The sequence below is a fragment of the Podarcis raffonei genome, chromosome 5 (genome assembly GCF_027172205.1).
Source record: "Podarcis raffonei isolate rPodRaf1 chromosome 5, rPodRaf1.pri, whole genome shotgun sequence".
NCBI lineage: Eukaryota > Metazoa > Chordata > Lepidosauria > Squamata > Lacertidae > Podarcis > Podarcis raffonei.
The window spans coordinates 98,412,153-98,440,084 of NC_070606.1; the positions used below are offsets into that span (position 1 = coordinate 98,412,153).

Here is a 27,932-nt window from a genome sequence, read left to right on the forward strand (position 1 = left end):
CTGAGAGGCAGTCCACGCCAAGTCCTGCCAAAGGACTGAGCCCCCTTTAACAAATTCGATTTGCTGGGCAAATGGGGAGACAGAAAGGGATGCTTTGGGCCCTGGCAGGTTTCTGGGCATGGCTTCTGTGCGGTAAGTTTATTCTTTTTCTGGCTGCTCTCTGTGAATCTGCTCCAATTAGGATCAAGAGGTGGAGGCAAGCTCAGCCAGCCTAAGATATTAAGCTGTGATGCAGAGTGAAACATTTTCCTCTGGGCGAAGAGGAGAACTTTCTGCTTTTATCCACACACCAGCAATAACAGGCCACAGGTTCTGCTGTACTGGTGCTGCCTTTCCCTGCTTTCTCTCCCAAATTTCTTGGGGCTCCTGTTTAGTCGGCATCCACTAGATTCGCTTGCACAAAGCCTATGCAGGGGATGGAGTCTAGACGATGTCCGATCTTTACTGCACATTCATTCTGGTTTGTTTATGGGGTGATTATACAGCAATGCATTGAGCATTCGTCCTGGTTTGCCACCCCACACTTTCCAGTGCATTCACTGTCACTTTCCTACCAGCAAACAGTCTGGTTTTTTTAAAATAAAAAAGTCGTATTTGCTTTGCGCTTGAATCCCTGCTACAAAGCAGTCTGGATCCAGCTTTCATTAAAAACACGTAGCTGCGGTATGGGGATGTACTACGACCTCAGAATTATTTTCATTAATTCCTGCTAAATTTGTATTATTTTGGCAATGTGTGTGCCAAATCCAAGTTCCTCTTGACAGCTTCAGTGTTCTGCATCACTGTGGAAAAGCACTGGTTTGGGTGGAAGTTGTTCAACCCAGTGGCTGTGTAGTAAACAGAAGATGCCTAAGAGCAACAGCACGACACGCTCTTCTCCTCCTCCTTCCCCAAGTAACTCTTTATGAGTTACTTAGCAAACCTGATATAGAAATAGGTGGAGAAAATGGACTTGGACTGGGGAGAAGGTCAGGCAAGGGACTGCTGTCCGAGGGAGGGCTGGAGGAAGAAACTTGATTCTGTTTGCATTTTAACAAGAAAGCACCTAAACTTCACTTCTCGAACCAAGACGCGAAGTGAAACACAATTACCTTGCGGAATGCACACTTCTCCGATATCCACAATGCTGTCCTCCAACCACATGATGTGCACAAAAGTACATATATCAGAGGAAAGCGTACATAGAAATGCATATAACATATATGTCAGGGCAAACTGCGCTGATGAGTTTTCATGAGGTTTAAATCACAAACTGCTGTGGAAATCTGGAGACTGGAATTCAAGATTGGAAAAATGAGAAGCTGAGATTGGCAGGTCTCATCCATCCGTATTCCGGGGTTCAGAATTGACGATTAATGTTTTAAATGAAAATGAATGTGTATCGCCAACTTTGTTCAGGGAAGCAGCTCTTGAGATGATACGCTGTCGGAAGGGAAGCTAAGATTATGGCAAAGATAAAATGAAGTCAGGTTATACCACGTCCCACCATGTTAAGGTAATAAGAATAGGAGGCAATCTTCCTCTGTACCTGTGTTTTGCCGACAATTGGAAACTTTCCTTTCTGAACAAGATTGTGAGTTTGGTGTTGCTTCAGGTATTCATTGTGGGTGTTTGTGTGTTTGTATGTTGTTGTTTTTTCTCCTGCTGTTTTAGTTTTCATAATTTGTGATTTCATAGAATTGCAGAGTTGGAAGGGACCCCAAGGGTCATCTAGTCCAACCCCCTGCAAAGTACGAATCATACACTCGGTATACACTACTGAGCTGGCTGGTCCATAATAAATAATAATAATATATTTTTATTTATAGCCCGCCCTTCCTGGTTCAGAAAACCGGGTTCAGGGCATCTAACAACAAATTTAAAACACTTAATTGATGCAACAAAAACCAGCATAAAATACAGTATAAAACGTGAATAACAATAAATTCAGAATTCAAAAATCAATTTAGGGGGGAAATCCATCCAATAAACATTAGATGATCACCAGGGCTAGCTGGCTAAATCAGTCCTATTTGGGCCTGTGAGGCCAGGGGTCTGATTCGGTATAAGTCAGCAGTCCCCAAACATTTTCAAGCCACTGCCATAAACACATCCCTTGTGCCACCTAACCTATAGCAAAAATTATTCATAAAAGCACTTTGCACAAGCCACTAAGGATCATGACCTTCTGTGCAGAAAAAAATTCTCGTAACAAAAGAAAAGCGTTTTACAGCTTTGCTTGCAGATACCTGGTTTAAGCATTGCAGAAACAATGAACGATATATTGTCTCGGTTGTTTATTTCCATTCCTACATAGATTGATCCCAGTATGAGCCTCAATAACATATCTTTGCCCAAAACCAGTATTCCAGCTAAAAATCAAAAGAAATCTGACACCTCTTTTTATCCTGTATTTTTATCTTGTGAACCACCACCCTGAGATCTTCAGAGAAAGAGCAGAATAATAATAATAATAATAATAATAATAATAATAATAATAATAATAATAATAATTCACAGCTTGCTTGAATTTGGCCAGTGCCCAGGGAGATCTGTGTGTCCTTGGAAAAAAACAGTTTTGTGTCCTTGGGAATCCTATCCAAAAACTCATGACTCAGTCATAAAATCTAGCCCATCCCACTGTTGCTATGGAAAAACACAAGCCTGCATCATATGATCATGTTTACACCATTTTATGTAACATTAAATGACTTTGACAACAAGTGGTTTCCAAAGGGGGCAGTGGGATTACCTAGGGGTGTAAATGACTACCAGAATTTGAAAAGCTGGTGTCTCTGGATCAATTTCATCTGTTTTGTTGAATTAATTGCACTCAGTGGTTTGGACTGTATTTTAAATAGCCATGCAATTAATTGTTTAATTTTATTGTGTTAATGTCTTCATCAGTGGGACATGCAAACTGCTGTTTGGAATAATGCTATTTTCATAGGGTAGGGGACATTGGGGTTGAGTATGATGGACGCGGGTGGCACTGTGGGTTAAACCACAGAGCCTAGGACTTGCCGATCAGAAGGTCGGTGGTTCGAATCCCCGCGACGGGGTGAGCTTCCGTTGCTCGGTCCCAGCTCCTACCAACCAAGCAGTTTGAAAGCACGTCAAAGTGCAAGTAGATAAATAGGTACCACTCCAGCAGGAAAGTAAACGGCGTTTCCGTGCGCTGCTCTGGTTTGCCAGAAGCGGCTTAGTCATGCTGGCCACATGATCCAGAAGCTGTACGCCAGCTCCCTCGGCCAATAAAGCGAGATGAGTGCCGCAACCCCAGAGTCGGCCACGACTGGACCTAATGGTCAGGGGTCCCTTTACCTTTACTTATGGAACCCAGGGGGTGTTTACCTGAAAAAAATCTAGGAACCGCCAGTGACGCACTTACATTTGGGGGGCCCTGAAGCTTGAACTGTCACGAGGGCCCCTTCGCAACCAGCAAAGGAGCCTGGGTTATCGCTGTTATCTTCTTCAATGGGGTCGTCCCACGACAGATCGCCACACCTGTGCATCATCTGTGCTAATGACTCTCAAATTTGGGGATTGTTGAAATATATACAACCAAAAAATTAATCAATTTGATGCAAACAGTTGCAACTCAAATTGGGTATGCTAGACTCAAAAATGTTAAGATGTGGACTATAGTTGCTTCTGTTTAGAGAAGCTTTTAATGTTTGATGGACTACTGTATTTTGATATTTTGTTGGAGGCCGCCCAGAGTGGCTGGGGAAACCCAGCCAAATTGGGGGGGGGGTATATATAAATTATTATTATTATTATACCTCACCCATCTGAATTGGTTGCTCCAGCCACACTGCACAGCTTCCAATGGATAAAAACATAATAAATGGATATCAGCCCCGCTCAAGGCATGACGGACAACAGCAACAACAGGGAAAAGTTAGACATAACATTTTACAAGGACAGGAAGAAATTTCATGGACAGAATAAATGTCATACACAGGAAGAACAATGATACAGTGTGAGATCCTCACTTGTAGTCTTGCAAATCATTTAATGTGTCAACACTAATAGAAGTTATAAATATTGCAGCTGTTGTATAAGGGCTTATTATTATGACTGGAATGCCATTGAAATCAATAAGATTTTGGAATGAAGAAATAAAGAAAATCATCAAATAATCAATTCTAGGACATGGGAGACCACCTGATCTAAATTATATAATTTGGTATTTGAATGATTGATATTAGTAATTGTATTGTAAATTGGTATTGTTATAATGAGGCTATAATTGGATTACAATGGAAAAATCAATAAATATGATCAAAACACGCAAATAATAAATCATTAAAAAAATTCCATATGCAGGGCTGCCTTCAGGTGTCTTCTAAAAGTTGTATAGTTACTTATCTCCTTAGCTCAGGGGTCACATAACTCCATACCCCCTCCCATTTCTCCGATGAAAATAGGGACGTCCTAAGGAAAAGCGGGACATTCCAGGATTAAATCAGAAACCAGAACGGCTTCTGTAAATCCAGGACTGTCCCTGGAAAATAGGGACACTTGTAGGGTCTGGAACCTCTGACTGTTTTACAAAGCAGTCTTGAATGACAGACAAGTCCCTTGCTGATGCAAACATGTAACTTTCCATCTTACTTTTGTCAACTCCTTGCAGCGCCTGGGAAAACAGTTGCCGTCCCAGTTCCCACAGAATGGGAAGAAGGAGACCTGGGCGACTTCACCACCCCCAGTGATGGCCTTTCCTGGGGCACAGACAGTGACTATTTCGAGCCCACCATACTTACGACCACAGAGGCGCCTGTCTTCATGGAGGAAATCCAAGCCACAGAATTATATACTCCTAGTCCTCTCCTTGGGAAACCGGAAGAAAACCTGAGTTCTATTAGCTCAGCGAACTCTTCCAGTCCCGTGGAGGAAGAAAGGTCAGGTTCTCCGTCGGCCTCCACTCTGGCAGGAAACGTGGCTTCTTCCAACGATGGTCCCAAGAACCCAGGAATCACACCCCCAGGAGGGAACGCCAAGGAAACGACAGAAGTCCATGCTGAAGAAAAGGCCGTCTTCCCGGCCAAGATGAACTCTTCTTTGGAAGAAGGGACAACTAAAACAGCTGCAGTGGTGTCTAAGGAAGCAGCCACACCTGTCACCTTGCTTTCTAAGGAAGAAGAGGCAGCTGAATTGCCCGCGGAGAGGACTGAAGAAACAGCCACGGCGCCCATCTTGCTTTCTGCTTCTGCCTCTGAGCAGCCTGGAGGAACAGAGCTTCTCATGGAGTTGGTGCCCAGCACAACAAGCACATCTCTTCTCAGCGCCACCAGCGGTGAAGGGATACGGGCATCTCCCTCCGAGGAAGGGGCTAACAGCGTTGCTTCTGGCGAAATGAGTTTTCCACCACCAGCTGCTGGAGACGAGGAGGCAATGGATGTGGACACCAGGGGAAGCGACGTGGGTTTCCAGCTCAACCCCACCGTAGCTTCGTGGGAGGAAACACCAAACGTCATCCCAGAAGCAGATGAGGAGACTCCAGAGCTTTCTCCAGATGCTGGCAGTGAGGCTGCAGCCCCGTCCTCGAGCCCAGGGGCAGACCCTTCCAGCCACACAGAAGAGCTGCCTGTAGAAGAAGAAGAAGCTGCTCCTGCTGATGGAAGCTCTCCTCCACCACCTCCAGAGGGAGATGCTGTGACGCCACCGCCAGAATTGCCCCCATCCGGTTCGTTGCCGTCCGGTGACACAACTGCGGAGTCATCAGAACCCGGTGAGCTTGTTGCAGTTTCCACTCAACTACCTCCTGCTGATGAAGCTGCTCTGGATGTAGAATCTGCTCCTGGAGAAGGAAGGGGCGATGCAGATAGCTCTCTGTCTGCAGAAGAGCCCGAAAGCGATACGGAGGCAACTGCAGTTCCCTCTTCTGCAGGCCCAGAAGTTGGCCCTGAAAACACGGCCGATGTGCCCTCTGGAGAATCAGAAGACCTGCTGAGTGCAGAATCATCCAGTTCCCTTCCAGTAGATGAGTCCACGCTAGACAGTCCACCCGGCATTTTATCTCCCAGTGATGCTCCCTCTGAACCTTCACTGAGGATGGAAGTGTCTTCTCCTGCTGGACTCCCATTGGGGTCGGGTTCTGCTTCACAGTTACCTGAGGATGGTGAGACCCAGGCATCTTCCACAACTAACGAAGAGGCAAAGGAAGGTTCTGGAAGCCCAGACAGCAACAAGGAAGCATCTTTTGCTTCAGTGTCTCCAGAGCAAGGACCAGCTTCTTCAGGAACAGATGTCCCTGCTGGAGAAGAAGTTTCTGCAGACCTTGCCAGTGGGGCAGCCTCCCCCTTAAATCCTGGTGTGGAAACAGATAGTTCAGAGGTGGCAGAGAATGAGCAGCCCACAGTATCAACCCAGAGCGAGCCTTCTTTAGATATGACCACCATAAATTCAGCTGGGGTAGCAGAGAAGGTACCAGGGACTTTGCCCGACACCAAAACATCCCCTACTTCTCTCCTGGAGGATGAAACAGCATCCGAAGCTCAGGGGTCATCTGAAGAAACACCCTCTCCTATGTCTCTCAGTGTTACACCTTCTCAGCAGGAGGAGGGAGAGATCTCCCCCAGCGAAACACCTGGAAAGGTTGTTGGTTCTTCTCCTGAAGGCAGTGAGGCAGCTACAGGACCAGATGTTGCATCAGGATCAGCCACAACTGATGCAGTCGCACAAACGAGCAGCGAAGGCCAGAGCGAGACAGACTCCCCACTCTCCAGCTTGGAGCTTATCCCACCTGTGGGAAGATCAGAGATTTTGGACACTGAAGAATCCAAGTCACCTGCAGAGGACATGGTGGTAACAGATCCATTGGGAGGACAAGCCACCTTCCCCTCCACATCTCCTGATGAGTCACCTTCTGGTCCCTCTGCTACAGATGCAATGGAAGCTCCATCAAATGGGCCACCTGGCTCTCCACCTTTCTCCCACCTACCCCCAGACAATGACACGGGGGCAGGCTCAGAGGTCACCACGGGGCCAGAGGAACTAGGACATTCTGCTGCTGGGAACAGGGAGGAACCATCTCTTTCCCCAGTGTCCACCGCAGAGCCTGAACTGGCTCCTGCAGAAACAGAGGCCGCTGAGGATGGAAATGTTTCTGAAGACCTAGGCAAGGTATCAGCCTTACCCTCCAGAGAAGAGACAGTAGGAGCCACCTCAGAGGCAGCAGTTGATGAGGGATCCCCTTCAGATAGCAGCAGCTTTCTGGACGAAGTCAACACTCAGCCCCCAGAGCCACAGCTAGGTCCAGGAAGTGCAGAAGAGAACAGTCCACCAAGCTCTGCAGAGGTGGCAGATGCAGAATCTGGAGATCTTACACCCCTTCCTGAGAGTGGTGGAGAATCAAAGGAAGCTCAAGAGTCATCAGAAAAAAAACCCTCTTCTTCATCTTCTTCTGGGTCCTTCAGTGTGGAAGACGAAGAAGGCGAAGCCTCCTCAAGCCCAGCTTCTGACAACCTTGGTCCTTCCCCCCAAGGCACTGATGTTTTAGAAGGTAGCAGGGATGGTGAGGGCAGCACTGGATTGGTTGAAAATGAAGTAGCTGGGACAACCAACAGCGGGGGCCAAGCTGGAACGGACCTCCCACTTTCAGGTGCAGAAATTGGCCCCACTGAAAAATCAGAGCTGCCTGCAGGACCACCAGGAGCTGTGGCTGATGGAGAAACCCCAAGTCAACCGCCTGTAGAGGATGGCGAGACATTAGTAGGAAACACAGCCTCAGGAGAAGAATCTCCCTTAGTCACCCCAAGTGAAAAATCCCCCCCTTCCGTTGTTTTTGAGCCATCAGGAGCTGAGCCTAGTGGGTCCACTAGTTCTCCAGTCTCCTATCAGCTGTCTCCAGATGTTGCATTAAATCCAGGCTCTGCAACTTCTGAGGAGGCCCAGGGATTGGAAGATACTTTTAGTAAGAAAGGATTGGATTTGGTTCCAATAGACATGGGGTCACCACCGGCCTCCCCCTCCAATGATGGGATAGTGGCTACTGGCTCAGACTTGGAAGGTAGTGAGGAGTCTCAACTCTCTCCAGAAGATGCTGCGACAGCAACAGATGAGGGAGCAGAACCATCTGAAGGCTCTTCCAGTGTCGGCGGCAAGGAAACATACTTGGCTCCGTCAGCCTCAAAGCCACCAGTTTCCTCCTCTTCCGCTGAAGAGGTGCAAATGGATGGATCACCATCAGTCGATAGCGAGGAGCCTACTCTGTCTCCAGATGATGCAGTGAGAGCAGGACCTGTCACTTATGAGGAGGGAGAAGAATCAGAAGACATCTCTGCTGAAAGTGGAAAGGAACCATCGTTGTCTCCATTGGCCACAGAGTTACAATCAGCAACTGCCTCCACCGAAGGCGTGGAAACTGCCATCTCTGAATCAGAACCCAGTGCAGGATCTCAACCATCTCAAGATGCTGCAGGACCCGGAGCTTCTGAAGGCATAGAGCAGGGGGAAAACTCTTCTGCTGCAAGTGAGCAGGAAACGCCTTTGGGTTCATCGGTTGGAGAACCACCAAAAACATCTGCAGGTGAAGAGGTTTCTGAAGGACTTGTTGAAGGAAGACCTTCCCTCTCCACTGAGTGGGTGGATCCTGCCAGCTTTGAGAAGGCAGCAGGGGAAGGATCTCAACCAGTTAATGCAGGAGTGTCCAATGGGAAGGAACCATCATCTGCTCCATTGGCTGCAGAGCCACAGTCAGACTCTCTGTCAACTGAAGGGGTGGAAATGCCCAGCTTGGGGCCAGCAACTGACACAGGATCTCAACCATCCGTAGATAGTGGAGCAACAGCAGGGGCTGTAGCTTCTGAGGAGGGAGAAGAATCCTCTTTGGCCCCATTGTCACCAGATTCACAATCCTCTGGAACACCTACAAGTGAAGATGTTTCTGGAGGGCTTGGAGAATCTTCCACCCTCCCTGAAGGTGTGGAAACAGGGGCTGTAGCTTCTGAGGAGGTAGGAGAATCCATAATAAGTGAAAAGAAATCCTCTTTGGCCCCATTGTCACCAGATTCACAATCCTCTGGAACACCTACAAGTGAAGATATTTCTGGAGGGCTTGGAGAATCCCCCCTCCTCCCTGAAGATGTGGAAACACCTATTTTGGATTCAGCAACTAACACAGGATCTCAATCATCACCGGATGGTGCAGCAGAGGGTGTAGTTTCTGAGGAGGGAGGAGTATCAGAAGACGTTTCTCCTGTGAGTGGGAAAGAGCCATCTTTGCATGCATTGCCCACAGCCTCACAATCTTCTGGAACATCTGCAAGCAATGAGGTTTCTGAAGGACTTGGTGATGGAGATTCCTCCCTCGCCACTGAAGGGGTGGAAACAGCCGGCTCAGAGTCAGCAGCAAGCAAGGCATCCCAACCATCACTAGATGATGCAGGAACAATAGTGTCCAATGGGAAGGAAGCATCATCAACACCATTGGCTGCAGAGTCACCATCAGACTCTCTGTCAACTGAAGAGGTAGAAACGCCCAGCTTGGGGACAGCAACAAATGCAGGATCTCAACCATCTGCAGACAATGCAGATACAGCCGGGGATTTAGCTTCTGAGGAAGGAGAAGAATTGGAAGACATTTCCACTGTGAACGGGAAGAAGCCATCTTTGGATGCATTGTCCACAGCCTCACAATCTTCTGGGACATCTGCAAGCAATGAGGTTTCTGAAGGACTTGGTGATGGAGATTCCTCCCTCACTATTGAAGGGTTGGAAACGCCCAGCATGGGGACAGCAACAGATGCAGGATCTCACCCATCTGTGGACAATGCAGCTACAGCAGGAGCTTCTGAGGAGGGCATGAGTGGGAAGGAAGCATCATTTAATCCATTGTCCACAGAATCACAATCCCCGGGAACATTGACAAGTGAAGATGTTTCTGGAGGACTTGGTGATGGAGAACCTTCCCTTCCCACTGGAGGGGTGGAAACTGCCAGTTTGGGATCAACAGCCACCAAGGGATCCACCTCTTCCACAGAGACAGTCCTGAGCCCAGAAAACGTAGCAGAGCAGCTAGAAGAGAAATCTGGCTCAATAACTGGTGCAGAATCTTTCCCTCAACCCTCTTCTGTGATCGACAAAGCTTCAGGAGGAACCTTGCCTTCTGCTTCTGCATATTCTGATGAGAGCTTGGCCACCAATGCTGGGGCAAACCAAGTCTCTGGCATTACAGAGTCTTCACAGCCACTTCCAGGGAGTGGAGATGTTAGTGACAACATGGCAGGTCTTGATAACACAGGAAGTTCAGAAAAGTCTGTAAGTGGACAGCCCGGTTCTTCTAACAGTGATGTCTTGGGTGGGTCAGATTCTTCCTCTCCAGGGGCAGAAGTCAGCACAGAGATTTTAAGAGGAGATTTGGGGACTGGTCCAGGGTCCTTCCATACAGAGGAATCTCCTTCTGCCTTATTGCCCTCCAGTAACACACTGCCCTCTGGACCCGCCAACTCATATGGCAAAGGCACAGGAAATGTCATTGCTGATGGCTCAACTTCTCAGAAGGTAGAGGAGGCACCAGCTGGCTTAGAAGCAGGAAAAACAGACTCTTTCCCCTCTGATTCAGAGACCCAAGAATCCAGACCCTCACCCAATGGGCTTTTGAGCTCTTCCCCAGCGTCCGAAGGGAGAGGCGATGCAGACAGCTCGGTTTTGGCAGCTGACAAGGGTCCAGCCACTACATCCACTGCTGGTGGAACCAGTCCTTCCCTGTCTAGCACACACCTGAGTCCAGCGAATACCCTGAAACTGCCTTCTGGGGCAGAATCAGGCCCTGAGATCAAAGGAGGGACGTCTCCTCTGTCCTCCAAGTCTGAAGACCCAGGAAGTGTTAAGCCCATACTTTTAGGAAAACCACCCTTGAAGCCATCATCTCCCGCTGGTTCCGGCATCTCATCCCTGCCTCCTGCCTCCGCCCAGAGTAAGCCAGCTGTCGGTGTGGGCAAAGACACATCTGGCAACAGCAAAGCATCCTCCTCCGCAGGGAAAGCACCCAGCTCTGCCCTTGGAACGTCCAGCAGCAGCTCTCCAGTTCCTAAGCCCATGAAGTCGGGGTCTTCAACCAGTTCCGGCATCTCATCCCTGTCTCCTTCCCCCACGCAGAAAAAGCCGGCTGCTGGCGTGAGCAAAGTCGCACCTGCCAATAGCAAAGGAAAACCAGAGGTCCCCCTTGCCGCCACAGGAGATACTAAATCTTCAGAAGGCACCGGCAAGACAAAGAAGCCCAATTCAAGGCCCCAGAATTCGAAGGATGGGAAAACATCAACTGCTGATGGAAACTCAGCAAAGTCCGGCCGCGTCTCTGCAGTTCCAGTTCCTGTATCATCACCAGGTGAGTGCATTTAATATCTCCTTGTGATAAACTGGAATCATAAAATCATAGAACGGAGGAGTTGGAAGGGAGCCCAATAGTCATTTAGTCCAAATACTTGGCTCTGCCAAACAGTGATGAGCTAAGACAGTTCTCTTCAACCTTTACAAGACCAGGGACCCGTCTTTAGCCCAGCCATGAATTTGGGGACTCACTTCTTAATGCCATGTATTTATTTATTTTTTACTGTACATGTGCACAGGCTGCGTGATCCAGCTATGCATCTCAACCCAACAGCTGAAGACCAGAATTCCAGGAGGCATAGGGTTGTAGTCAACAGAGTTATACCCAGAGTACATCCATTAAAATTAATGGACACAAGTCACACCTGTCATTTTCAATGGATTTACTCTGAGCAGGAGTAGTATTTGATAAATGGCCTACTGGGGGGGGGGATTCAACAGAGCACTAAGCCGAGTATAAGCATTTGCTTATACTTCACCAGTAGAAGCACTTGCTGATGGAACTATCTGCCCTCTCCTCCCCCTGTATGCTCTTCCAGGAGATCTCCTGACACCCCCTCCCAAGTCAATTTGGGGGGGCCATGTGTGTGGGAGAAGGAGAAGGAGGAGAGGGGTGAAAAGCCCCATTAATGTTAAAATGAGGCTGCATTTTAAATTGTATTTTAACCCATATTTTAATAAACTGGTGTTTTGGTTTTGTTTTGTTTTGTTTGTCCCCCCCCCCATTATGTTTTATTGTAATTTTATTGGTGTTAGCCGCCCTGAGCCCGGCTCTGGATGGCGAGGGCGGGGTATAAATAAAATATATTATTATTATTATTATTATTAGTCCTTGTGTGACTTAGTTTAATGCAGTTCACAGAATTGGGGAGATGCCCAGTGCAATGGTGTCACCAGCAAGTATTGTTTTATAGAAGAGGTGAAAGGTAAGCCCCCTCCGACTGATGGTAGTTCAATGCTTCTTACGATGTGTGGCATCCTGTTACTTATAATGATAATGAATTTATTATTGCACCCCAACCATCCGACCGGGTTGCCCCTGCCACTCTGAGCGGTGTCTAACAAAATAGAAAAACACCACCATATACTGCCATCCACACGAGGGAGAGACTTTCACTTGTGCAACAGGACCCACATCCTCTCCCCACTTTACAGTCCCTCCTGCCGCTCCCCCAAATCTTGGGTGTTCCTCTCATGTGGATCTGCAGGGGGGGAGCAGGAGAAGTCTGCTCACAGAGTCTGGGTGATATTACCAATTGTCTAGTTCAGTCTCAGAGACATGGACACGGTTGTAGTCGCAGGTGAGGGCCAGGATACAGGATGCAGGTAGACTCTGGAGGGATGGGAAGGTCTTGTCGAAAGATCCACCTTGTAATGTTCTTGTGTTTTGATGTGCAGCGGCGTCCCTCTTCCCATACGGAGCAAGTGCGAACGACAAGGAATACGTTCAAAGGAAAGTGGATTTCAATTCGCCTCTGTTCAAGCCCGAGATTGGAATCCCGCTGGGAAAAACGCTGCGCAGCTCCCTCTATGTGAGTCTTTATGAAATATACTGGAAGTCGAGAGTGGATTTCATGCTCTTTATTCAGCTCATAGTGGTGAGGAGGAATGGAAGTTCTGCCAGAATAATAATAATAATAATAATAATAATAATAATAATAATAATAATAATTTATTATTTATACCCCGCCCATCTGGCTGAGTTTCCCCAGCCACTCTGGGCAGCTCCCAATCAGTGTTAAAAAAGTACAGCGTTACATATTAAAGACTTCCCTGAACAGGGCTGCCTTAAGATGTCTTCTGAATGTCAGGTAATTATTTATCTCTTTGACATCTGATGGGAGGGCGTTCCACAGGGCGGGCGCCACTACCGAGAAGGCCCTCTGTCTGGTTCCCTGTAGCCTCACTTCTCGCAATGAGGGAACCGCCAGAAGGCCCTCGGCGCTGGATCTCAGTGTCCGGGCTGAACGATGGGGGTGGAGACGCTCCTTCAGGTATACAGGACCGAGGCCGTTTAGGGCTTTAAAGGTCATAGAATCATAGAATCATAGAGTTGGAAGAGACCACAAGGGCCATCGAGTCCAACCCCCTGCCAAGCAGGAAACACCATCAGAGCACTCCTGACATATGGTTGTCAAGCCTCTGCTTAAAGACCTCCAAAGAAGGAGACTCCACCACACTCCTTGGCAGCAAATTCCACTGTCGAACAGCTCTTACTGTCAGGAAGTTCTTCCTAATGTTTAGGTGGAATCTTCTTTCTTGTAGTTTGGATCCATTGCTCCGTGTCCGCTTCTCTGGAGCAGCAGAAAACAACCTTTCTCCCTCCTCTATGTGACATCCTTTTATATATTTGAACATGGCTATCATATCGCCCCTTAACCTTAACCACCCCTTAACCACTTAACACCCCTTAACCACATAACACCGGTTCTGAGAGATCTGCATTGGCTCCCAGTACATTTCCGAGCACGATTCAAAGTGTTGATTCAAAGGTTGCAGATTCACTTCCGCCTGGAGCTGGATTGGGGGGCTCCTGTGGACCAATCAGACTGCTGAATTCTGAATCCTATTGTTCTAGGACCAATCAGACTGCTGCATTCTGGATCCTATTGTTCTAGGACCAATCAGGCTGCTGCATTCTGAATCCTATTGTTCTAGGACCAATCAGGCTGCTGCATTCTGGATCCTATTGTTCTAGGACCAATCAGACTGCTGAATTCTGAACCCTATTGTTCTAGGACCAATCAGGCTGCTGCATTCTGGATCCTATTGTTCTAGGACCAATCAGACTGCTGAATTCTGAACCCTATTGTTCTAGGACCAATCAGACTGCTGTATTTTGGGTCTTATTCAACTCAGTACATAACACCCACCCTCCCCATTTATCTCTGCCATGTCTTTCAAAGAGGCAGAGGGTCTGGATGGGCAGACGGGAAGCAGGATGACGCCACACTCCTTGGCGCTCTGGCAAATTTGCTAGTCTGGCACTTGGAACCTGGAAGGACTGCCAGAATATTTTAAGGGTGTGTGTGGTAGATTGCTTACCTTGTCAGCATTGCAACTGCCTGTGTGCATCCCTGGTCTCAGTAGCACAAACTTATATAAGCAACATTTCCTGTGGTCCAAGCTCTGGTTGATGGAATACTTTTGATACATCCACACAATTTGGATCAACTAGGCAACTTTCACGAATGCCCATGGTGCTTCACAGGGAAAATGTAAGCAACAATCAGAACGAAAGCAGAAGCTTACATTAGTGACACATTTACAATTAGCATTTGCCAGAAAAACCCAATTCTGAAAGCAGAACTTCATCTACTTTGCTGCATCTTGCCGGACCTCATTTGCACCTCTCCTTCATTTAGTTCACAGACAACGGACAAATAATTTTCCCGGCTTCTGATAAAGATATTTCCAGCTATCCTAACCCAGCTCCGAAAGGATTTAATGGCCGTGAGAAAGTACCAATGATAGCCGTGTTTTGGGACAATGCTGATTTCTCCAGAGGCAAAGGAACCATCTTTTACCAGGTGAGTATTTGGGGTGGTTTATTATATCTATACAGTGGTACCTTGGTTTATGAACTTAATCCATTCCGGAAGTCCGTGCTTAAACCAAAGCATTCTTAAACCAAGGCGTCCTTTCCCATAGCAGTGGGGAACTCGATTTACAAAAGGAACACACTCAACAGGAAGCAGAACATGTTCTTAATCCAAGGCAAACTTCACAAACCAAAACACCTACTTCCGGATTTGCAGTGTCCTTAATCCAAGTTGTTCATAAACGAAGCTATTCTTAAACCAAGGTACCACTGTACTAAGATACTCATAAGTGTTCATAGGTGGAAACTTTGTAACTTCAGATGTGGTTCTGGAGCTACATGTGTCCTTCTGTGTTATTTCCATGGCATAAGTTTAAATGTGTGTGTGAGATTCCCATCTGTAATACGCTCCTCTGTTGCATGCAGGAATATGTTACCCAGACCTCTGCAAAACACCCCGTTGTCCGTGATGTGGAAGCAAAGATTCAGCAATATTTGAAGTGTTCCTATTCAGCCACCTGGACACTCAAGATCACCTGGGTGAAAGCGCAACCTTACCCAGCACAGGGACAGAACGGCAGAGTGAGTTGTCTCCAGCAGTAGAACACTGCTATCACTGTACTTTGGTATTCTAAGAAAGATCCAAGTAACGCTTTTTAATGAAGTGCCTTATTTTAAGGAGCCTTGCAAATATATTCTGTGGCATCTTGTTTTATTATTTTGTAGAATCCTAGAATTACAGAGTTGGAAGGGACCCCAAAGCATCCCTCCAGCCTCTGCTTTAAAATCTCCAAGGAAGGAGCAAGGGTGCCAATTTGAATAAAATATTGGGGGGTGGGTGTGTATGCCATTTGAATAATAATAATAATAAATAATAATTTTTAATTTACATCCCGCCCATCTGGCTGGGTTTCCCCAAGACACTCTGGGCGGCTTACAACAAATAAAACACAACAAAACACCAAACATTAAAAAACAAGGTATCCTATACAAGCAACAAACAAACCAATAAATCAATAAAAACCAATAACAATAATAATACTACTACTACTCCATGCTGATGCCCATCAACTTGGGGGAGCAGCCCCCTCAAATATTTTATTGGGGGGTGCAAAGGGACCTTAGACCCTATATGAAGGGGACTCCATTCCACTGACTGTTCCAATGTCCAACAGCTCTTACAATCAGAACATTCTGCCTGATGTTGAGTCTGAATCTTCCTTCCTGTAACTTGAATCCTTTGATTCAGATCCTGCCCTCTGGAGCAGCAGAAAACAAGCTTGCTCCCTCTTCCATGGAACATATCACCTCTTATATTTCATGGGGCTGCCATACGTCTGGGATTTTCTGGACATATTGTGGATTCGTCCACTGAAAATAGCGTCCGGGCGGAAATTTCAAAAATTGGTTAAAATGTCTGGGAAAACCTGGTCGTATGGCAGCCAATGTTGATTCTTTGGCGAATTTCCTAAAAAATAGCTCAAAACCTCATTCTTCTTTGGAGATTTTGTGAAAAAAAAAGAGTCATTCTTGAGCAGAATTAGCCAACATAGTGCCCTCCAGATGTGGAAAGGAGATGGAGAGAACTTTTTTTAAAGCAGCAATTTGCATTTGACTTGTGGCTGCTTAATATGCATAGACTTCCCTATTCCTTTTTTATTTGTGAAGGTAGAATAAGAAAAGTGTTTCCTGAGCCTTGAATGAGCACCTGGATAGTATGGCGGGAAAACTGTCTCACCTCTTATTTATGTATCTTCCAGACCAACACGTACCAAGCCATCCTAACCACTGATGGATACAGAACATACACGCTGTTCCTTTATCAAAACGGTGGAATGCAATGGGATTACAGAAGAATCGCTCCTGCAAATGTGCTGATCGGGTGGACCAGGTATGTGCAGTTCCTTAACCAAAGGACATAGGTGGGCGAGCCAGGAATAGGAGGATTTGTCACTGGTGGTCAAACCCCTGTTGCCATGATTCAGAGACCTGTGCATGTTGAAATATGGGTATGTTTTGGATAGTGGCAGCCACTTGAGAGAGCAAAGGAATGTACACCTGGAACTGCTTCCTCCACTGCACTGAATGGGAAATTTTCAGATTTGCCAATTAATATATGGGACGTAGGTGGCGCTGTGGGTTAAACCACAGAGCCTAGGACTTGCTGATCAGAAGGTCGGTGGTTCAAATTCCCGCGATGGGGTGAGCTCCCATTGTTCGGTCCCAGCTCCTGCCAACCTAGCAGTTCGAAAGCACGTCAAACTGCAAGTAGATAAATAGGTACCACTCCAGCGGGAAGATAAGTGGTGTTTCCATGTGCTGCTCTGGTTCGCCAGAAGCAGCTTAATCATGCTGGCCACATGACCCGGAAGCTGTACGCCGGCTCCCTCGGCCAATAAAGCGAGATGAGTGCCGCAACCCCAGAGTCGGCCAGGACTGGACCTAATGGTCAGGGGTCCCTTTACATATATATGTGTGTGTGTGTGTGTGTGTGTGTGTGTGTGTGTGTGTGTGTGAAGAGGGAGACTTTGGCTCCTGCACATGGACTTGAAATCACGGGGCCAAACTACATATTCACCAATTTCTTGTCAAAAGTCCCAACCGGTGCCAGATTTACGTATAAGCTAAACAAGCTATAGCTTTTGGGGCCCCCCAAAAAATTTAAAGGGAAAAAAAGCTGGATGTACATTTCCAAAGTATAAGGTAAGGTCAACAATTACTTTGATAAAATACATATTTTGTTATGTGCAAATGGCTTTAGATACCTATTAGATCCATAAATTACCATATAGCATATATTCAACACAAAAACAGTGACAATTTGTTGTTGACAAAGGACAGGTGGACATATAAAGGGCCCCATTACCTTCAGTAGCTTAGGGCCTCATCAAACCTAAATCCGGCCCTGATCCCAACTGCTGCTTTTTACACCTTTACAAAGAGTAGGGGGGGAGGTGGATGAGTTGGCTATGACTACTGTGAGATGTCAAGCGTGTGGAAGGCTAGCTCTCCCAAAATGTAATGCGGGGATGATCTCTTCTTTGAAAGGATTGCATTCAGCTACTTGAGATCTGAACGATCTCCTGGTTTGAGAAGGGAAAATATTGTGTATCCTTGGAAAGATTAAAAAATCCGCTTTCTTCTTCTTCTTTTCTCCCACAGTGGTGACGGATATTTTAAAAACGACGACCTGATAACTAAAACGCCAGCTGAGAAATACCGGCCAGATCAAACCGAGGGCTACAACACAGGTATGGTTGACGCATCGCTAGAAACCCACTGGCACAAACAAACCAGATTCTTGTCCGCCTGCGAGGCTGCAAAGGGGTTCAAGAGAAGCAAGATACTTGCATTGCTCCACACACCTATGCCTCTGGCCCCACTAATAATAATAATAATAATAATAATAATAATAATAATAATAATACATTTTATTTATACCCCGCCCTCCCCGGCCAGAGCTGGGCTCAGGGCGGCTAACACCAATAAAATCACAGTAAAAACATAATAGGGGAAAAGAGAAGGGAGAGGGAAAATACAATTTAAAATACAGGTTAAAATGCAATTTAAAATGCAGCCTCATTTTAAAATAGCCGATAAATCACAACTGACATGTGGCCCCCTGAAGGTTGCTCAGAAAATGCCCCCCCTGATATCCTGTCAGGGGCCTGAAAGCCCCTTTGCGCTCGCAGAAAGCAAAACTCATACCCTCCAACATTTCTCTGATGAAAATAGGGATGTTCTGTTCCATCAACATCATCATGGCCATTTTATTATTTATACCCTGCCCAACTGACTGGGTTGTCCCAGCCACCTCTGGGTGGCTTCCAATGCATATAAAAACATAATAAAACATCAAACATTTTAAAAAACACCTTTCCTATACAGGGCTGGCTTCCGATGTTTTCTAAAGGTTGCATAGCTACTTATCTCCTTGGTTCAGGGGTCGTGTAACTCCGTGCCCTCCGACTTTTCTCAGATGAAAATAGGGGTGTCCTAAGGAAAAGCAGGACATTCTGGGACCAAATCAGAAACTGGAACGGCTTCTGTAAATCCGGGACTGTCCCTGGAAAAGAGGGACTCTTAGAGGGTGTGAAAATTAGAAGCTTCTAAACCAGGGGTAGGCAAACTAAGGCCTGGGGGCCGGATGTGGCCCAATCGCCTTCTCAATCTGGCTGGCGGACGGTCCGAGAATCAGCGTGTTTTTACATGAGCAGAAAATGCACCTCTGGGTTATTTGTGGGGCCTGCCTGGTGTTTTTACATGAGTGGAATGTGTGCTTTTATTTAAAATGCATCTCCAGGTTATTTGTGGGGCACAGGAATTCGTTCATTCCCCCCCCCCCAAATATATAGTCTGGCCCACCACATGGTCTGAGGGACGGTGGACCGGCCCACGCCTGAAAAAGGTTGCTGACTCCTGTTCTAAACGGCCTCTTTCAAATGTGGTTTTGTTTTCTGGTTCTAGCATTGGGGTGCAGAGTTGCAACCTTTGGCCTTTAAGAACACAAGGAGTGCCTGCTGGATCAGGCCAATGGCCCACCTAGTCCAGCATCCTGTCCCCACAGTGACCCAAAAGATGACCCTAAGAGAAACACTCAAGTTGTGTGAAGGAGGACTTCATTTTATCTGTCCTTCCAACATTCAGCTTCCTTGGGTGTCCACAAATTTTAGCAGCGTGAGAGGGGGGAAAACTCTTGCACCATTTTGTGAACTTCTATTTTGTCTTCTTTCACTCACTTTTTCTTTAAACCGCTAAGCCCCAAATGCTGCAACTGTTCCTCGAAGGGGAATTCCTTCGCCCCCTTGATCATTATGTCTGGCGTCTTCTGAAACTTTTCAGAGCAGTTAAAAGCTTCTCACTAAATTGGTGGTCCAGGTCAGGACGGGAGTCCCAACACACACTTGGATTATTCCGTTACGTTATACCAGGATGATGGCAGATATCTGGAAGGAATTCGATAGACTTAGGGCCGCTAGGTGGGGATGTACCGTATTTTTCGCTCTATAAGACGCACCAGACCACAAGACGCACCTAGTTTTTGGAGGAGGAAAACAAGAAAAAAAATATTCTGAATCTCAGAAGCCAGAACAGCAAGAGGGATCGTTTCACAGTGAAAGCAGCAATCCCTCTTGCTGTTCTGGCTTCTGGGATAGCTGCACAGCCTGCATTCACTCCATAAGACGCACACATATTTCCCCTTACTTTTTAGGAGGGAAAAAGTGAGTCTTATAGAGCAAAAAATACGGTAAGTAAATTAAGCTTCACGCCCTTGATTTCCCTCCTGTTTTCTTGCACCCTCCTTCCAGGTGTGCGTGGTCTCTGGGTATACAAGCTGGACAGCCGCATCCGGGTGAACTACAGGCGGCGGTGCCTCGACTGGTTTAGCCATGAGGGGCAGCCATCTGCCTGGAACAAGGACTTGCCTCCCTGCCCTTGCTCTCTGCAACAGGGGCTGTTGGACGATCGCTTCTCCCGCAGCAAAAAAGGTGCGTGGCCAGCCCTGCGACTCGGACACACTGCTTGGATTCAAGCCAATCTCGGACCACTGAATGCATTGAAAGCAACTCTCCAGTTTGGTTGCTGTGTGGCTCAAATGACGTTGACCCCATAGCTCCATGGCGAAGCATGTTTTCGTGCAGCGTCCACCCCTGCGAAATGCAAGAAACCTTGGAGAACCACTGTAGACAATGCTGAGTGAGATGGACCAGTGTTTTGGCTTGGTGTAAGGCAGCTTTAGGGACGCGGGTGGCGCCGTGGGTTAAACCACAGAGCCTAGGACTTGCTGATCAGAAGGTTGGCGGTTCGAATCCCCGCGACGGGGTGAGCCCCCGTTGCTCGGTCCCTGCTCCTGCCAACCTAGCAGTTCGAAAGCACATCAAAGTGCAAGTAGATAAATAGGTACCGCTCCGGCGGGAAGGTAAATGGTGTTTCCATGCGCTGCTCTGGTTCACCAGAAGTGGCTTAGTCATGTTGGCCACATGACCCGGAAGCTGTACGCCGGCTCCCTTGGCCAGTAAAGCGAGATGAGCGCCGCAACTCTAGAGTTGGTCATGACTGGACCTAACGGTCAGGGGTCCCTTTACCTTTAAGGTAGCTTTGCATGCCCATCCATTTCTCTCTGCATTGTCATAATTTCTGATGCCCCTGCATGGGTCCTCCTGCCTTGTAGATAATAATAATTATTATTTATTATTTAAACCTGGTCCATCTGGCTGGGTTTCCCTAGCCACTCTGGGCGGTTCCCAGCAGAAGATTCAAAATAGAATCAAACATTAAAAACTTCCCTAAACAAGGTTGCCTTCAGATGTCTTCTAAAAGTCTGGTAGTTGTTGTTCTCTTTGACGTCTGGTAGGGACGCGGGTGGCTCTGTGGGTAAAACCTCAGCGCCTAGGACTTGCCGATCGAAAGGTCGGCGGTTCGAATCCCCGCGGCGGGGTGAGCTCCCGCTGCTCGGTCCCAGCGCCTGCCAACCTAGCAGTTCGAAAGCACCCTCGGGTGCAAGTAGATAAATAGGGACCGCTTTCTAGTGGGAAGGTAAACGGCGTTTCCGTGTGCGGCTCTGGCTCGCCAGATGCAGCTTTGTCACGCTGGCCACGTGACCCGGAAGTGTCTGCGGACAGCGCTGGCTCCCGGCCTCTAGAGTGAGATGAGCGCACAACCCTAGAGTCTGTCAAGACTGGCCCGTATGGGCAGGGTACCTTTGACGTCTGGTGGGAGGGCGTTCCACAGGGCGGGAGCCACTACCGAGAAGGCCCTCTGCCTTGTTCCCTGTAGCTTTGTTTCTCGCAATGAGGGAACCGCCAGAAGGCCCTCAGCGTCCAGGCAGAACGATGGGGGTGGAGACGCTCCTTCAGGTATACTGGGCTGAGGCCCAATATACCTTAAGGTATGGCCTATCAGTGTTGTGTAATAATGGAGTTGGGGGATGTTTGAAGCAGTGATCCATGGTGTAAGGACAGAGGTGTATAAGAGGGGTCTTTTCAGCTGGGGAAATTTGAAGGGTTTAAGAACGGTGCCTTTCTTTTCCCCCCTCCTGAAGATCTGCAACGCAGAACTAACTTCTTTAACCTTTGCAGGTTTGCCGGACTCTCGCTTAACCATGCTGTATTCCTCTGCCCCAAACAAGTACGGTGCTGGGGTCCGGTGTCTTTATAACAGCAAGAACCAGCTTGTGGAAGGTCACCAGGAAAGAGTCTGGAAGAGTTCGAGAAGCTCCCCCAACAGCGGTAAGCTGTACTTTGGAGGCTGTGTAACGGTTATCTGCCTGAAGATACCTACAAGTTATCAAGTTAACAAGAGGTTGTAGGTGTTGGTGCAGGAGGAGGGGAATATATATATATATATAAATGGAGAATTCCCTGGGTGACAAGATCCCGGTTTAGGGCAAGTACTCTATGGTGAGAGAACCCTAGCAGAGATTTAAAATCACAAAGTGTGGAACTATAGGTTGTTAGACCTTTAAACTATGCCTTTGCGAGCTCCAAAACTTCCCTCTTCCCTCAGCATAGGAAAAGACCACACGTTTTGCAAGTTTAAAAACTGTTTTACTTACAAACTCTTCAAAGGTCAGGTTCATGTGCTTTTCCATACATCAGTCAGAAAAGTTGCACAGGCAGTAAAACCTGACCTAGTCAGAAAGTGGTAAAAGTTCCTAAATTATGGGCATTGGAACACAAGAATGGCTTGAGAGAGCTGAGTTCATCAGGAAGACTGGAAGGGAAACAAAGGCTTGATTGTCTAGTTCCTTCCTGGGTGAGAGGGAGTGGACTTAGCTAAGCCTGACAGGACAGCTTACTCTATAGTATTAACCTCTTCATACACTAGCAAGTTGGTTACATGAAGCTGGTTATCCCACAGCAGAACACAGCAAGTGTTTGTATCCCTAACTCTAGTAGACAATGAAAGAACACAAGCCCTACTGGATCTGGCCAATGGTCCATGTAGTCTAGCATCCTGTTCTCACAGTGGCCAGCCAGATCTTTGTGAGAGACCAGCAAGCAGGAATTTAGTGCAAGGGCACTCTGCCCTCTTGCCATTTCCAGCAAAAGATATTGTGCGGCATAGAGCCTCTGACTGTGAGGTGGAAAACGGCCATTGTGACTAGTGGTAATTGATAACCTTATGAATCTCCCAGCAGAATCTCCCACCTTCTGTCCAAGTCAGGCTCTTGGTCTGAAATATTTCCAAATCAGGCTCTGATAATTTTCCTTTCCTTTCTTTCTCGCAATTCCTGTTTGCAGACGAAGAGTTGAAATTATATGACTGGTGCTGTAACCAGACCGGAAACCTCCAGTTCTGTGATAAGTACAGCCAGAAAAGGCCAAAGATTGGCTGTGACGGATACAGGCCTTCAATCCGGGGTGAGCACTCAATCTTTGCAAGGCAGGGACAGAGTCCTTGGGATCAATAGCAGACGGCGTTCATTCATTCTGCCATATCCACAGGATGCAAAATGGATTGCACATGTTTATGTTGTAAACAAAAATGGCCTTTTTCCCTTATGGGGTATCCAAGAGCCCATATAGAGTCCTTACTTAGGTTCCCTATTGGTAGGAGAAAATAACAGAGGCCAAGAACACTGTCCCACCATATCGTCCTCTGCCGTCCCCTTCTCCTTGTGCCCACCATCATTCCCAACATCAGGGTCTTTTCCAGGGAGTCTTCTCTTCTCATGAGGTGGCCAAAGTATTGGAGCCTCAGCTTCAGGATCTGTCCTTCCAGTGAGCACTCAGGGCTGATTTCCTTCAGAATGGAGAGGTTGGATCTTCTTGCAGTCCATGGGACTCTCAAGAGTCTCCTCCAGCACCATAATTCAAAAGCATCAATTCTTCGGCGATCAGCCTTCTTTATGGTCCAGCTCTCACTTCCATACATCACTACTGGGAAAACCATGGCTTTAACTATACGGACCTTTGTTGGCAAGGTGATGTCTCTGTTTTTTAAGATGCTGTCTAGGTTTGCCATCACCTTTCTCCCAAGGAGCAGGCGTCTTTTAATTTCGTGACATCGTACCTACATCACAGAAAAGGCGGTCTAAATCAGAAATTTGAACGTTGTTTTTCTCCTGTCGTTGTTTATCTCCTGTCTGGCAGGTTACTTGATTGGATTGCCTGGGGAGCCTGGCCAGTCTTTTGTAATGATAAATACTTAGTTCCTGGGCCAGGTCACAGGCTCACACCCTATTCAAACACAGACATACCCTTAAGACAGGATTTGTGAAGGAAAAGACAATGGGGAGGCCTTTCCATTTTCCTTTGACCTTGCAGAGAAAACATTTGGTCAGTTTGGGACAGTTTGGGAATAAAAAATGGTTCTAGGTCAGTCTTCCTGTGCTGATCTATGTACGTGCTTGGTTGGTACACTTATGAACATTTAACATATATCAAAGACCTCAAAATTCCTATCACATTTAGATGTGTGCAATTTTTTTTGAGGGGAGCTCTCTCTCTCTCATGCATAGTTTTAAAGTTTTCCTGCACCAATTCAAAGAACAAGCATAAACAATGACATAAGGAGGCTGAGCGACTCTGAGCTGCCCAAGGTCAGCCGGTGTCAAGCGTGGAAGTTCCCCTCTCCCTTCAGTAGCTCACAGATAAGAATTAACGTGCAGTTGATAGATTTATAGTCCTTTTATTACAGCATCATGTTGCAAGCACAGACAACCCTCCGTAAAGGATCAGTTGCCTGCTCTGAATCCTCATTCCGACGTAAGGAGCAATCCAGTGGGAAGTTCCTCCCCCTCTTTTGATCTCTGATACGTTTGGACCTCCGAGTCCGTGGTGAGGGGGGTTCCCCCATACTTTCAACTGATGTGTCTCCCAGCCGCCCCCTCACTTTTGGATCTCTTGTCATTATCCCGTAGTTGGGTAACTCCTCCCTAATCTGTTCAGCTTCTAAGTCTGTGTCTGCCTCTCTCTCTGCTTCTGAAAACGCTGGAGGCGGGGGGCACACAAATATTCCCCCTCCTCTTTTGAGAGGAGCTGATCTGCCTGCGACTGTATTCCCCAGTCTTCGGATCCAGACCATTCCCTGACAGCTGGAGATATTTTATGGCTGAAGGACAAGTTCATAGAATCATAGAATCATAGAGTTGGAAGGGACCACAAGGGCCATCGAGTCCAACCCCCTGCCAAGCAGGAAACACCATCAGAGCACTCCTGATATATGGTTGTCAAGCCTCTGCTTAAAGACCTCCAAAGAAGGAGACTCCACCACACTCCTTGGCAGCAAATTCCACTGTCGAACAGCTCTTACTGTCAGGAAGTTCTTCCTAATGTTTAGGTGGAATCTTCTTTCTTGTAGTTTGGATCCATTGCTCCGTGTCCGCTTCTCTGGAGCAGCAGAAAACAACCTTTCCCCCTCCTCTATGTGACATCCTTTTATATATTTGAACATGGCTATCATATCACCCCTTAACCTCCTCTTCTCCAGGCTAAACATGCCCAGCTCCCTTAGCCGTTCCTCATAAGGCATCGTTTCCAGGCCTTTGACCATTTTGGTTGCCCTCCTCTGGACACGTTCCAGTTTGTCAGTGTCCTTCTTGAACTTGAAGTTGATCCTTCATTTCCTCCCTCCAAACCAGACATGGTTCTCTGCATGAGTTGAAGGCCCCAATGCAGGGGTAGTCAACATGGCGCCCTCCAGATGGACTGGAGGGCACCATCATGCTGGCTAGCCCTGCCCTACTGAATGAACTGACCAGCGTTCTCCAATATGTGGGGCCTGGGCACCAGCTGAGCTTCTGATTCTTATTCCTGTTGGTGAACCCTCTGCTGTCACCAACATACAAGTCAGGTGGATATATTGCGTGGCGTTGGCATAAGCCAGTGTTTGATCTTTTATTTTTTTAACAGCAGCGACTTCATCGGAAGAGAAGGTGGACAGAAAATCAGAGGAAGAGAGAGGTAAGAATGGGTGGGGTGTGCAGGAATACAGGGGATTTGGTGTGTGTGCACATGTTTGCATATAACATGTGCTTCATGTGTGGCATTTTACTTGCTTCCAAGTACGTAGAACATTTGCACTTAGTGAGAAAAAGCTTTTATGAAGAAGCAATGCAGTCCAACTTATTTAAGGGCAAAGCACCTTTTTACCTAGGCTTGTTAAGAACCTTTTATTTTAAATATTTTTTATTGGTTTTTGCAAGAACAAATTTAAAATAATGAAAAGAAAAAACTTTTAACATATCCATATATGAGGTGCTCTGAATCTCATAATTTCCCCACCGTTCCCTGCATGCGTCCTTAAAATACTTTCCCCCTAAAACTACGTATCATTACCTTCTCCACAGTTTTCATCTCTCTAAATTATCCATGTCTTTCGTTTCTTTACAAGTTATTTTTAAAGTCCAGCTAACGTTCTTATTTGTTTACAATGGTCTCCTAAATAAGTTGTGAATTTCCCCCGTTCTTTTTTAAAGTCATTATCTTCTTGATTCCTGAGTCTCCCAGTCAGTTTTGCCATTTCTGCGTAGTCCAGCAGTTTGGCTTGCCATTCTTCCTTGGTCGGTACTGTTGGTTCCTTCCATCCTTGGGCTCGTAGCATCCTTGCAGCTGTTGTCGCATACATGAACAGTCTTTTCTGGTCTTTTGGGATGTTGGCACCTGTAATTCCTAATACAAAGGCTTCTGGTTTTTTGACAAATGTTGTTTTAAACATTTCCCCCCCCCCAATTCATTGTATATCAGTTCCCAAAGAACCTAAGGTTTGCACTGTGAAAAAAAAAGTGGTGGACGTGCCCAAAGATTAAGGCTTTCTGGGAGATGATATATAATGAAATGAAAAAGGTATTTAAATATACCTTCCTGAAGAAACCAGAGGCCTTTCTCCTGGGCATAGTCGGCCAATTGGTGCCAAAGAAGAATAGAACTTTCTTTATGTATGCTACAACAGCAGCAAGAATACTTATTGCAAAGTACTGGAACACACAAGATTTACCCACTCTGGAAGAATGGCAGATGAAAGTGATGGACTATATGGGAATGGCAGAAATGACGGGCAGAATCCGAGACCAGGGAGAAGAGTCGGCGGAAGAAGATTGGAAGAAATTTAAAGATTACTTACAGAAATATTGTAAAATTAATGAATGTTAGAATGATGTTGGATAGAAATTAAGTGGTTTCCAGCTGTAATGTTTTAAGGGAACATGAGAAACAGGTTTAGAAACAGGTTAAAACTTAATGGTAAGGATTTGCTGAACTAACAATTTGAATTGGAATACAAAAAAGGGAGGTATGAGGAGGTCTGGGAAACATGTTAAAGGAAAATGAGAAATGGAAAATCTGCATGTTTTTTTTCTTTTTTCTTTTCTTTTTAATTTTTTTTCCTGTATTTTTGTTATTATTGTTTACTCTGCCTTTTCCTTTTTACTGTTATTGTATTAAAAACCTTAATAAATATTCTTTTTTTAAAAAAGAACCTAAGGTTTGCACTGTGAAAGGGCACAGGATCCCCTAAGCAAGGAGGCTTCGTTAGCATAATACAGGACTCAGCGGTTGCCATCTCAGGGTTGTTATTCTCAGATAATCACCTCGGTCTATATTCAATTCCTTAGAAACTTTATCTGGGTAAAAAGAGGGGTGAAACTTCCTTTAAATGCAGCTTCCTGGTCTTCTTTTGCAAAGGGAAGAGCGTTCCAGGGTTCATGGGGGCACCGTAAACCTTGCCAAAACTGTGCAAATTGACACGTACCGGAGTCATCAGCAACACACAGCAGAATAGGCAAAGATTTCCCTCAAAAGTCTGAGAACCAGAAATAGAATCAATTTGCCTTACTCCAGTTACCTGTCACAAGGCAGAGATGCTGACGTTTCTTTAGAAGCAGATAATGATGCTCCCACTTCCTTTACCTTCCAGATTGAGATCTCCTCCTCCTCCAGACCTTGTTTCGCCGCAGATCAACGTCAATGATTCGCCCCCCGGACTCCTTTTTGCTCCTCTGTTTTATGCAGGAGCCGAATGGGGAAATGGCTTCCAAATCCGTTAAGGCTGAAATCATCAACTTTGCTGAATAAAATGCCTTCAACACCTCGTTACTTCTGTCTGCAGTTATTATCCCAGTCGTAATGCTGGG

The 27,932-nt window shown here is 46.6% G+C and overlaps 1 protein-coding gene across 2 annotated transcripts; it reads left to right on the forward strand.

Moving 5' to 3' along the window:
* On the forward strand, positions 1–27,894 carry MUC4 (mucin 4, cell surface associated). 2 transcript variants are annotated; one of them, XM_053387318.1, is made up of 12 exons: positions 1–132; positions 4,619–11,314; positions 12,715–12,848; positions 14,682–14,846; positions 15,284–15,439; positions 16,618–16,748; positions 18,020–18,108; positions 20,167–20,346; positions 21,937–22,086; positions 23,101–23,220; positions 25,714–25,764; positions 27,716–27,894. In XM_053387318.1, the coding sequence occupies exons 1-12, from the start codon at positions 72–74 to the stop codon at positions 27,718–27,720; spliced, it is 7,938 nt and encodes a 2,645-aa protein (XP_053243293.1). In that variant the 5' UTR covers positions 1–71; the 3' UTR covers positions 27,721–27,894. The 2 variants fall into 2 exon arrangements, with proteins under 2 accessions (XP_053243293.1, XP_053243294.1); XM_053387319.1 differs by having other exon boundaries at positions 25,717–25,764.
* Positions 27,895–27,932: the final 38 nt, after the last annotated feature.

Bases quoted from the DNA above. Each gene is read 5' to 3' on its own strand.
- MUC4 (XM_053387318.1), top strand. From the start codon at position 72: ATGGGGAGACAGAAAGGGATGCTTTGGGCCCTGGCAGGTTTCTGGGCA. The intron at 133-4,618 runs GTAAGTTTATTC...AACTCCTTGCAG, and splicing joins CTGGGCATGGCTTCTGTGCG to CGCCTGGGAAAACAGTTGCC. The intron at 11,315-12,714 runs GTGAGTGCATTT...TTTGATGTGCAG, and splicing joins AGTTCCTGTATCATCACCAG to CGGCGTCCCTCTTCCCATAC.